The 12,429-nt window shown below is 37.4% G+C and overlaps 1 protein-coding gene across 1 annotated transcript in view; it reads left to right on the top strand.

The window, feature by feature from the left end:
- The first annotated feature begins 344 nt into the window (after positions 1-344).
- LOC134680364 (histone deacetylase 6) overlaps positions 345-12,429 on the top strand; it is a 57,327-nt gene continuing 45,242 nt past the window's right edge. Inside the window, exons 1-5 of the mRNA XM_063539491.1 lie at positions 345-485; positions 599-742; positions 6,322-6,411; positions 7,192-7,322; positions 8,275-8,458. Of these exons, the coding sequence (XP_063395561.1) occupies positions 483-485; positions 599-742; positions 6,322-6,411; positions 7,192-7,322; positions 8,275-8,458 (552 nt within the window). The 5' untranslated portion in view covers positions 345-482. The remainder of the gene's footprint in view (positions 486-598; positions 743-6,321; positions 6,412-7,191; positions 7,323-8,274; positions 8,459-12,429) is intronic.

The following is a 12,429-nucleotide window of genomic DNA, read 5'->3' as shown; positions in this document are numbered from 1 at the left end:
ATTGTGACATCTAAGCAAGTTATTAATTAGAAAAAAAACAATAATTTGGAACAACCCCTATCAAGAATCAGGTCCGAATCACAGTACATGTATAGCTTTTGCATATTGGCTTCGTTAAAGTACTCTTGTAGGAAACAATATTCCGCTTCAAAGAATTTGATCAGTAATACCTACTAATGAATAAAATAACTTGGGTTAATAATGAACCCTAAGTTTTACATATTAATTTTTACTATAACTTCAAGGTGTTATTTCTATCCACATTACGGACTGTTAAGATTTGGATGCGGAGGACATCTTTATTTGGTCGCTTAGTAGTCAAAGTGACAACTTCATTTGTCAACAAATGCCATAAGTCATTGTGAAAATTGGTCGTTTGTGTATTCATTCTTTGAAAATAATTGATATGTAGGTTGTGGCCGTAATAATATAGTATTAAATTTTCAGCGAATCAGACTAATGATATCAGTAATTTAGTTAAAATGGTGAGTTTATTACTTCTTATACAATGTGCTTGTATTTATAGTTGGCGCGCTCGATTATTCATTGGCAGGCAACGTGGGTAGATATTTTGTTATTGTTTTAATCTTTATTTTAGTCTACCCCGCCGCCCCAGCAGCCTCAGGCACGGCGCTCCGCTGGAGATAGTAAAAAGAATACCCCACCGGCATCAAACATAGTCACTAGAAATGGTGCCCGCAAGGCGAAAATTCAGACACGCGCTATGTCGTCGGGAGCTAAAGTAAGTCCATTAAAATAAATTGCCTCAGCCGTAAGTTATTATAGTCATAATTATATAATTTGTTTTTCAAAGCAAGCTATTTACTGTGTTTTTCACACTAACTGTTTGTTCTATAGAGAGAAAATTCATAGGATGTATCTTTGAAGTATTTTAGTACTTAAATATTACAGCTAGAGTCAGACCAAGCTTAGTTGGCAGTGAATTTGATAGCCCAGACAGTACGTGTGTTAAGTAAACATAATTTGATAGAAGTTTCACATTAAACATAACACTTTCACCGTCTGGGCTATCAAAATCACTGTCACCTTAGCTTGGTCTAACTCTACTGATATTATGGTAAATGTTATCTCAATAGTGTGGCAACTTTAATTTATCTCCATTTAATAAAAATTACACTCGGGCAACATTTTCATCTTAAAGATAACAGTCCTTATCATTTGTTTCTGTATTTATCAATTCAGTGTAGGCTCTTTCAGTCCATCAGTAAAGACATGTAAGTGTTCTTATCTCTTAACCTTAATTCCATTTTGGGGACCTTGCCACAGGAGCCTTTTTTTAGATTTAGTTTAGATTAGTTTTATTTTATTTTAGAATAGTTTGTATTTAGTTTAATTTTAAGTTATTTTTATTTATTGTTTTTTGACTTGTTTTTGTACCATATATATGAATAAATTAGTGTGTTTTATCATATGATAAAATTCCATCCATTGACCAAATATGATTTAATTAATTATTGTAAATGTCGAAAGTATGTTTCTTTTTTACAAATGTACAAGTTAAGATATTGAATATAACACCAGGCTTGGTGCTGTTATGTTTATTATTTATTTAATATAATAGATTTGTTGGCACCATTTTATTAGTGCATATCCATTTGTGACAACTCTTGAATTCAGGATTAACTAAGACAGTTTTCCCATAAATCCTACTTTAATTCCTCAAATTCTATGAGCTTGATATAGGCAAACAAAAAAAAACAAACTTATAGTTTTAAAATTGAGATTTTATTGTGATCTTTGGATAAATATAAATAAAATGGAGATTTTGTTATCATATAATGTAAATGCATTATATCTTGTAATTGCCTTCATAATCCTGAAAACATTAGTCAAACAACAGATTTCTTATCACTTTTATGAACTGTATGGCCTTGTGTTAGGAGCTAAATTAAAATGGTCCTCTTCAGGTTTATTTACATGAAGGCATTATCACTGCACCAGTAAATATAGAACATTTGTTTTGATTTACAACTTGACTAGACAAATAACATAAAATTGTATGTGCAGTTTAATTATATACTTTTGGGTCGATCAACTAATTCAGGGCTCTCTAAACCTCGGCCCGTGGGCCAAATCCGGCCTGCGAAACGTTCCAATCCGTCCCGCCGACAGTGTTCCAATCCCGCCCGCGGGAGCCAGGCTCCAGGTTCAGCCCTCGGCGCCGACGACCCAGCAACCAGATAAACCCCCCCCCTTTACTCGGCGCCGCTGACAGTGGCCCGCGCGAAAAAATTTTGGAGATCCCTGAACTAATTCATGTTGTTATTCTGTCCCTTCTGCGAAGAAATTCAAAGGTGTATATGAAGTCCCCAATCCGCATTGGGCTAGCGTGGGGACTATAGCCCAAGCGGGTTATTCCCACTAGTTACCACCAAGTTGTTACCAGTGGTAACTACTGGGAATTTTTTTCCCACCTTTTACCACTGGTAACTACTGGGAATAAAAATTCCCAGTAGTTACCACCAACTCGGTTTAGTGGTAACTACTGGGAATTTTTATTCCCAGTAGTTACCACCAAAATTTTGTTAGAGTTAAATACTAATAAAAACACTATAAATAGTGTAGTATAAATATATAGAGTAATTTAATAAATAATTATAAGTCGATTAGTGTTTTAGTAAACTCCCTTAAAAGTGACCAAAAATATTGAAACAGTTTAACCGGTACTTGTACAAAAACTATGATATACTATGTACTAAAGTATAATTTTAATAATCCATTTAGATGATTTTTCAAGTGATTTTATTAGGTAATTCAAAATAACTCTATTTATACTATTCATACCTACTGTTTTTATTAGTATTTAACACTAACAAAGTTTTGGTGGTAACTACTGGGAATAAAAATTCCCAGTAGTTACCACTAACCCGATTGGTGGTAAAAGGTGGGAAAAAAATTCCCAGTAGTTACCACTGGTAAAAACTTGGTGGTAACTAGTGGGAATAACCCGCCCAAGCCCTCTCGCGCTCGAGAGGAGGCCTGTGGGACGTATATAGGCTGAGATGATGATGATGATGATTCTGTCCCTTCAGCCGGGGGACAGCATTACAAATGTATAAAATATTTTCATGCATTCATTGATGAGTCAGTGGATTTTATGACCCTTTAAAAAACAGTGATGATGATGATATCCTGTTATCCCTCATCAGGGACATAGGGCTCTCAGAAGGGATTTCCATTCTTCGCGGTCCAGCGCGGCCTCTTCCAGCTCCGCCCAGCCGAGGCCAACTGATGCCGCCTCTTTTTCCACTGTGCGCCTCCAGGTGGTACGTGGGCGACCTTGTCCTCTTTTTCCGGGAATTTTCCAGGTCAGCCCTTGCTTGGATAAGTGATTGTTTGGCCTTCGTAAAACATGTCCTATCCAGCGCCATTTCCGCAGAAGTATCTCCTTAGCTAAAGGGTTTTGGCCAGTCAGTTCCCATAGTTTAACATTGGAGATGGTCCGTGGCCAGTAGACTCCTACGATTCGCCGCAAACACTTGTTTACAAACACCTGGAGTCTACTGGTTATGTCTTGCTTGACGGGCCATGTCTCGCATCCATATAGGAGGACCGACTTTACGTTCGAGTTGAAAACCCTTAGCTTGGTGCGGCGAGTGATGACTGTGGAAGTCCATACGGGTTTCAACTGCGCATATGCGGCGCGGGCTTTATTGATGCGAGCTTCAACATCCGCTTCTGCACCTCCCAGGGGGTTCATAATAGGGCTCCCGATATCCGTGCTACACGCCAACCCGTGTATCCGTGTTCTTAGCCCCGGCGGTGCTAAGCCTCCGAATTACACGAACCCGTCAAGATCCGTTCCCGTGTAGTGCGTTCGGCTCCGGATCTACGCTCGGCTCCGGATCTACGCTCGGCTCCGGAGCCGCGGACTTCGGCTTCGTTCGGGTATTGAATACACGGCGCCGGCGGACCGACTCCCCCGGCCGGCCGGTTCGAATTTAAACAATATTTAAGAGGTGGTATTATACTGGTGGATAATGTCTTGATATTTTATTTTGTGAAATATGGAGGTGTTGCTGAAATGTAATTTAGTCGGATTATATTAAATGAGACACCAATTGTATATTAAATGTTACTGCTTGTAAAAATGATTAAATAATGAGCATGTAGGTTTATAATAAATATTAAGATACTAGAGTCAGACCAAGAATAGTCTGCAGCGGATTTGATAGCCCACGCAGTGGAAGAGTTATTTTAAACGTCATACTTTGTAATGTAACGTTGCACGTTACTAATATGTAGGTAATTGAACTAAACATAATCTTAATCTCAACTAACACTTAAAATAATAAATACCTAAATAAGAACTGTAATCATAGGCTTACAATGTAGATTTAACCAAATCAATACGTTAATTTATGAAATGAACTGCGTGGGCTATCAAATCCGCTGAAGACTTTTTTTTGTCCAACTCTTAGTTTTTTCTCACGTTCCCACTTATTACTTAGATAATTTTTATTTCGTGCGAAGTTCATAGAAATGTACACGTGTAGATTAAGATAATAATGGTTTGCGGGCGGCACATGCAATAAAATAGCCGTGGCAATTTTGACACAGGTATTTTAACCGGCATACCTTTTGTTTGGAAAGTTAAAGAAGTAGGCGTGCTGTTTTACAAACAAGAATTGGATTTTTTTCAGTAATGGATTTTTTAAGATTTTAGTTTGCCACTCAGTCGGTCAAAGTTTCTAATCTTAGTTCAGCTGTTTTCATTTGGTCACCTAGTTGTTGCCGTTCTGTTTTTTTTTCCTTTTGTCGCCCCCCCCCCCCCAGCAAATTTCATCGAAACCGTTAGAGCCATTTCCGAAATGCTCGAAAAATAGAAATTGAAAAAAAGAAAATGATAAAATGAAAATGAAAGTTTATTGGTAACAATGGTTACAAGTCTGCTTAGTTAAATAGTACATTTAGTATTTGAATGTAATGGAATTGCTCGTTTAAAGGTATAAGATTCTTTGTTTTTATTATAAAGAACGCGATCGATCGTCATCGTCACTATACGTCGAGAACGGGCCGGACCCGTGTGTAATTAATATCCGTGGATCCGGACACACGGGTAACACGGGTACACGGATCTTAATTACACGGATCCTAATTATCCGTTCCGAACGGGCCACAAATCCGGTTTCGTGTAGCACGAGAACGGGGCCCCGGCAACGGGTACCCGAAACCCGGACCCGACCGCGAGCCCTAGTTCATAACACTTCCCAGATATGTAAATTGTGTTACTTCTTCAACTGGCTCCCTGTTTACTAGAATAGGCGTTGCATTCTGGGCGTGCAGGCGCATAGCTTTCGTTTTAGCACAGTTGATACGCAATCCCTCTCTTCCTGCGGCATCGGCCAGGTCATCGGTCTTCGACTGCAGATAGTCTTGTGTCGTAGCGAGTAAGCACAGGTCATCGGCGAAGTCAATATCTTCAAGGGTTTTGCCATTGACCCAGGGCAGCCCCCTTTCCCCTTGACTGGTAACTCTGCGCATCACATCGTCCAAGACAATCAGGAACAGCAATGGTGACAGCAAACAGCCCTGTTTAACTCCAGCAGTGACGGGTATCGGATCTGACAATTGGCCCCTGTGCATTATTCGACAAGTGGATCCCTCATAAAGGCACTTGATTATTTCTATGACCTTGACTGGTATTCCCCTTTGCTTCAGTATTCGCCATATGCTTCTCCACTTTACCCTATCAAAAGCCTTTTCGAAGTCTACGAACAGGATATGGAGCTCGCTTTTCATCTCATGACACTGCTCTAGGATCATGCGCAGGACGTTAATCTGATCCGTACACGATCGTCCCGTTCTGAATCCACTCTGTTCATCCCTGAGTCTGCAATCGACAGCGGCCGACATTCTGTTCAGCAGAACCTTACACAGCACCTTGGAGCAGACAGGCAGCAAGTTTATTCCGCGCCAGTTGGAGCACTGGGACAGGTCTCCCTTCTTGGGTAGCTTAAAAAACAGTAGACAAGAATAAAACTATGAAAGGTAAAATTATAAAAAACAGGTCATACTTCAATTTTAAATTTTTGTGCTTGTGTTCTTGGGCAGATTGAATTGCCTTATCTAATCTAATACCTTTAAATGAGCAATTCTTGTTTATTTATACATATATTTCGGATCTCGGAAACGGCTCTAATGATTTCTATGAAATAAGTAAATGCACATTTTTGAGTAATTATATGTTTTCCGAGCAAATCTCGGTCTCTTAGATATCAAGGAACATTATAGCCTGCGATATTATTATGTGATGTCTCATTCTATATAAATGGGCCTTAAATATGCTTATGCTTGTAGCCTTCGGCGTCAGTGGCCTCGGTGAAGCGGAGAGCGCAGCAGAAGAAGAAACACTGTGTCGATACTGTGCTACGGGACCATTATCAAATTGTAAGTATAATCTTTTCACTTACATTAGTGTTTATAGTCGCAGCGATAAAAGTCTGCAGCGGATTTGATAGCCCACGCACTGTAAGTGTTATGTATACGTCATAATTTCATAGAAGTTCGACGTTTAAAATGACACTAGCACTGCGTGGGCTATCAAAATCGCTGCAGACTTTTTACTGTCTGACTATATATATTTAATTTTGGTCCAGCGCAATGCCGCGCGGCTTGCGTCCAGTCCGCAACCTTATAAATGTTTTAAAAATATACTTTATATTCTTTATAAAGAAGCGCTGGTGGCCTAGCTGTGAGAGCGTGCGACTTTTAATCCGGAGGTTGCGGGTTCAAACTCCGGCTCGTACCAATGAGGTTTTCCGAACTTAGTACGAAATATCATTTGATATTTGCCAGTCGCTTTTCGGTGAAGGAAAACATCGTGAGGAAACCAGACCAATCCCAATAAGCCTACTTTAGGGTTGGAAGGTCATATGGCAGTCGCTTTCGTAAAAACTAGTGCCTACGTCAAATCATGGGATTAGTTGTCAAGCGGACCTCAGGCTCCCATGAACCGTGGCAAAATGCTGGGATAGCGCGAGGAATAAGAAGAATACGATGAATATGAAAGGGCATAGATTGCAAAATAAAGAAGTCATGATTTTGTTTTAGTTAATTTCTAATAATTGGCAATTGGGTTTTGTTTAAGGTGATCTTTCTTCTCTTTGTCGCTTCACTGCCATTTGATATTCCCTCTAGCTTCTTTTTAATCAATCTTTGAATCAACAGGCGATGGACTCCAAGACCAAAGTGAAGGGGCCTACCGGCTTCGTGACAGAGCCTCGCATGGCGGAGCACCGCTGCCTCTGGGATGACAACTATCCGGAGTGCCCAGAGAGATTGACTAGCGTCATTAATAGGTATTTTTTATGGGGAAGGTAAAGGTAGAGGGCGCTTTTCCATATTACATACGAGAGAGAAACATGATGGATGGTCCTTATGGTGGTTCGCTTTCCATACAAAAAACAATTGCGTTGTATTAAGTATAATTATAGTTCGTAGCTTCCTAATAGAGCCCGACGGCTAATCCTATTGTCTATTGTTAAGTAAAACCGCATGTGCTACTTACCTGCAAAAAAGGGTCTCCATTATTCTATTTGGCACCTGAGCGCGGGCTAGTCCAACGCTAAAAAAACCAGTGTAGGTGCGCTCTCCGATAACGCGCCTTTGTTACGCATCTCGATGACACATTTTAGACTGGTTCTGTAGCGTTCGACTCGCCGGCACTCAGTAACCGAAGTAATGGGTGCCGGCGAGTTGATTCGGACCACACACATCGTAACAAAATTAGTTCATTTTGAATCTTATAGCAATTTCTATAAGAGTTGTAATTTAATTTCTTGGGTAAAGTGAACGTACGATTTTTTATGCAGGTGGTTGTGGCACGTGGCACGAGCGGTTTTACTTAACAATAGACAATAGGATTAGCCGTCGGGCTCTATTAGGAAGCTACGAACTATACACACTATTACTACATAAATATGCGTATGCGTACATACCTAATGTGCGCATCTGTCGACTTTCAAATGTTTATTTGCGCTAAAATAGGTAGCTATTCATGTGTGCCTACAATAGTAAAACTTTATACAGAAATCAAGCAAAAAATATTATTTTGGTATTTCATTGATAAGAAATAAAACGTTTTTTTTTGCCTGATTTCTGTATAAAACAAAGTTTTACTATCAATTTATCGCAAATAAACACTCGAAAGTAGATAGACTAACCATGAATCATTCAAAACTGTTATATTGACTGAGTGTTCCATCCACTTCGGGAAATATAATCATAGAAATTAAACTACCATAATCGCAGGTGCCAAGAACTGAACCTGATAGAGCAGTGCAAACAGTTCGAACCCCGGGCGGCCACCAAAGAAGAACTGAACACCATGCACTCGCCGTCGGTCTTCGAGTTACTTGAGACCACGCACCAGAACCAGGACTTGGAGTATTTAGAGGAGGTCTCTTCGAGATATGACGCTATTTACATACACCCGGTAAGAATTACTTTCTATGCCGTATTTTTTCAACATTCAGTGCCGATAACCAGACTATCGGGTATTTTATGATTTCCTTCCCAAGCCGGGTGAGTCGATAGTCAGGATCGTGGTACTACTGCTTTATATGACGAAATTGTTGTGGGCGCGGACGTCTTGTTTGGCTGGGTGGCAATGAATGTGTTAATTGCCGTATGCATTGCGTTTTGTATATTTTCGTTTATAAGATATATTATATATACATGTCGACGCTCAGGTGATGTTATTGGTAAATTGAAAATAATGGGCGCTTACATGACATACTTACGATTTATCAAAAACACTTGTAAGCGACGTGGGTAATAAAGATGTCTGTTCAAGAGGCTATGGGAGCGTATTAGAGGCGTCAGGGGTTTTTGCAACGTCTGAATGTGTTCTCGGAAATTGCTCTGTTTGATAATTAATTAGCTTATGGTTTTTGTGGACTAAAGTGAGTGGGATCGCCAGGCTGCAAGCTGGCGTCACTCTGGGATTGAATCTCAATCTGGTCGGACAGTAGCAATAGAGACTGCATTACGCCTCGCGTACTTGTTCTCGCGTTAATTATCTACGCCCTACGGATGTACTACCTAGTGCATCTAGCCATTCCTGAATACCTAAACCTACATTAAGCCCCGACATCAGATCGTGGGATCGTAACGCGAAAGTACTGCGGGGTACTGAACAGTAAAAATTCGATGCATTGTGAATGTTGTGATTTGTGATACTTATCGTGTAATTATGAACTGAAAAGTGAATATTTCAATTGTGCAAAGACGTAAGGTGCAAAGTTAATATGCGGTGAAACTGGTGGTTTCCTGTAAATCCTGTTTGGAGTGTCCTGGACATCAAATCGGGTCAGTTCGTTCCATTATGATTTATGATTGTTACCTTGATGATGTATCATTCATGTCGTTAATTTGCCTGCATGAGGTTGAAAGTGAATTTTTCCGTTTTACGTATAAGCGGAGATGTTATTCTTGAGTATTTATTGTGAAATTGAATCGAGTACTTCATCTCTACTTAAAAACGTTGTGGCATTTGTCCAACGGTGATATAGTGTGTAGCCTATTTGGAGAGTTTGTAATAATTTTCCAAGACAATTAGTCGTTGTTTTTATAATTATGGTGATTAATGGAGAAAACATATGAGTGAACCTGAAATTAAATTTGAAATCATTTGCGATAGAGATTTAACATAACGATTGAAGAGTAATTATCTTCGTTTGCCATTTCCCTGTCTGAATCCGTTTGCCTGGAGAAGATCGGCGTTTGGCAATAAGTCCGCCTATTCTTACGTGCCTACCGGTTTCTATTTGCCCTCGATTCTGTTCCATATTTTGAAGTGAACGATGAAATATTTTATTGAATTTATTAAAAACTCGAATTTGAGCTAACACTATTAAGATAATATGGGATTCCTAATTAGCTACTAATATTTTGTCTATTTCTAGACTGGAGGTTTTGAATGAGGTATTTAAATTGCGTATTTGCAAATTACGAAATTGTTGCTTTTTATAGCCTGTTGTGGAATCCGCTTTTAGTATAAGTACCTACTTTAAAAACTAAAAGAAACATTGAAGTTAATTTGTCGTTTAATCCGTTAATTCATAATGCAATGCTTAATTTTAAGCGATTGATACGTAGTTACTACGTTATAAAGAGACATTTCGTAGCAAACTAAAGAATGATTAAGTTGTTGTTTAAATTAACGGATATTGGTTGAAAATTGATTTTTAAAAGAATTAGTTTGATATTGTTTTGAATGTTTCGACTGAACAGTTGATTGTCCCCCCATCCATCATTTTATGGACTTTACGAGTAGCTCGCATAGTTATCGATAAAAAGAGTTTGGTCCATTCTTAAGTATCTGACTGGTATTTTGGTTTTGATAAACTCGGATAATACGGAAGCATGATGCAAGAGCAATGAGATCTTGTAATGTCAATGTATGGATTGAAGTTATTCGATAAGTAACCTTTTGTAAGGTAATTGTTTTTATGGCGACTGAAGCTACTTAGTCACCTGGTTTTCAATTAAAGATGTAAGTACGTAAATTGAGACTGAAGCCTTCAATCTGATTATTTTGGTATAGGCATGTCTTACAACACATTACTTATCGACGTATAGTCAAAGTATTACAACCGATAAATTAAAACTCCCATTTCTGTGAAGAATACAAGTCTTATTATCGATTAAAATAGAGTCTAAAGTATTTTGGCGATGAATCAGTGAAATACGTACAGCATTGAACTCCGGGAGTGATGTTAAATGGAGTGGGTCCATTGCGGGTGCCTACCTGCTGTTTTTTTTTGTTTATGGCAGAATGTTGCACAACTTGCACAAGTGTTGTTGTTTGTCTTTTGGAGTACCCAATGATTTGGGCCGAGTCTTTTTTTGGTCGTCAAGATGACACCAATTGACGTTGTTTGATAACGTTGTTTGGCAATAAAAAAATTGTAGAATACGCTTTTGGAGAGACGGCAAAAACACGAACAAAAAAACGTTAGTTTCAGATCATTAATCAATAACGTTGTTAGTATAAAAATCTTAAAAACATTATTCTTGATAGGTACATTTAATCAATACCTAACTATAAAAAAAAATAAAAACCTTTGAGTATTTTAACAACTAATGAAATGCCGTGATATTTCTTTGCTTAGGTTCTAAACTTCTAAATCAGCACTTTCCAATAATATAATTTGCTGTTTTTTTTTTTGAGAGAATTATAATAAAAATTCCTTCTTTCATAACAGCAATATATTTCTTGATCACAATATTCCGTTACAGTTCAATCTCCAATCCTCTCACTTCACAATCGTCCTCCCTTCACCTCTGCCCGTAACCGAATGCCCGTTAACCGCCATGCCAGTCGTCTTTTATTCTTTCTTCCAACTACCTTTTATTTACAAAGGTCAACTATCAATCACGTTACTTTTAAATTTATTAAATTATAGATTACCAATGATTATTCAACTCTTTATTTCATTAAATCTGTTTCTAATAATTAGTAATTTTAATGAATCTTACACTCGCCCTTCCTGACATTGTGCATGTCCTCATGCACAGTCATACTAATCGCGTCTGTCATCTAATCTTACACTCGGCATGTCAAATCATCGGGCATTCAGTAAGAAAATTATTAATGCTTTATTACCCATTTAATACAATTTCTTTGTCTGTCTATATACATTTTTCTTATTATTTATTGAATTAATCTATATCTTCGCATAATAATTTCAAATCCAATAAATCCATCTAAATATATAAGTTTCTATTCAATAATTATACAACAATATATCATATTTTTTTATGCATCAATACATATAAAGTACATTACTTAACATATTCGACTGCTATGTTTTTTTTTTTTTTACTCATTATTTCTCGTGTTTTTTTTTTATTCCGTTTTTTTTTTTCCACTCTCATGACACAAACGTGTCTCACAACATACCATTTTTTTAATCAAATTTTACGTGTAGCACATTATTTCTCTTGTTTTTTTTTTTGATTCCATTTTTATTTTTTTAATGTGCTACTTACTGAATCACTCTCATGACACAAACGTGACTCATCACAACATAACATCCTCTATTTCCGTCTTTTTTTTTTTTTATCATTACCATATATCCGTGCCTCCATCCATAGCAAATAACTAATTCAATAATCTATTAATTCAAAAATTCAATAATCCAATAATTCTTTAATTCAAAAATCCAATAATCCAATAATTCTTTAATTCAATAATCCAATAATTCTTTAATTCTTTAATTCAATAATCCAATAATTCTTTAATTCAATAATCCAATAATTCTTTAATTCTTTAATTAAATAATCAAATCATTCTTTAATTCTTTAATTCAATAATCAAATAATTCTTTAATTCTTTAATTCAATAATCCAATAATTATTTAATTCTTTAATTCAATAATCCATTAATTCTTTAATTCTTTA

Source organism: Cydia fagiglandana, chromosome 3 (assembly GCF_963556715.1).
Source record: "Cydia fagiglandana chromosome 3, ilCydFagi1.1, whole genome shotgun sequence".
NCBI lineage: Eukaryota > Metazoa > Arthropoda > Insecta > Lepidoptera > Tortricidae > Cydia > Cydia fagiglandana.
This window is presented reverse-complemented; position numbering and strand designations above follow the sequence as displayed.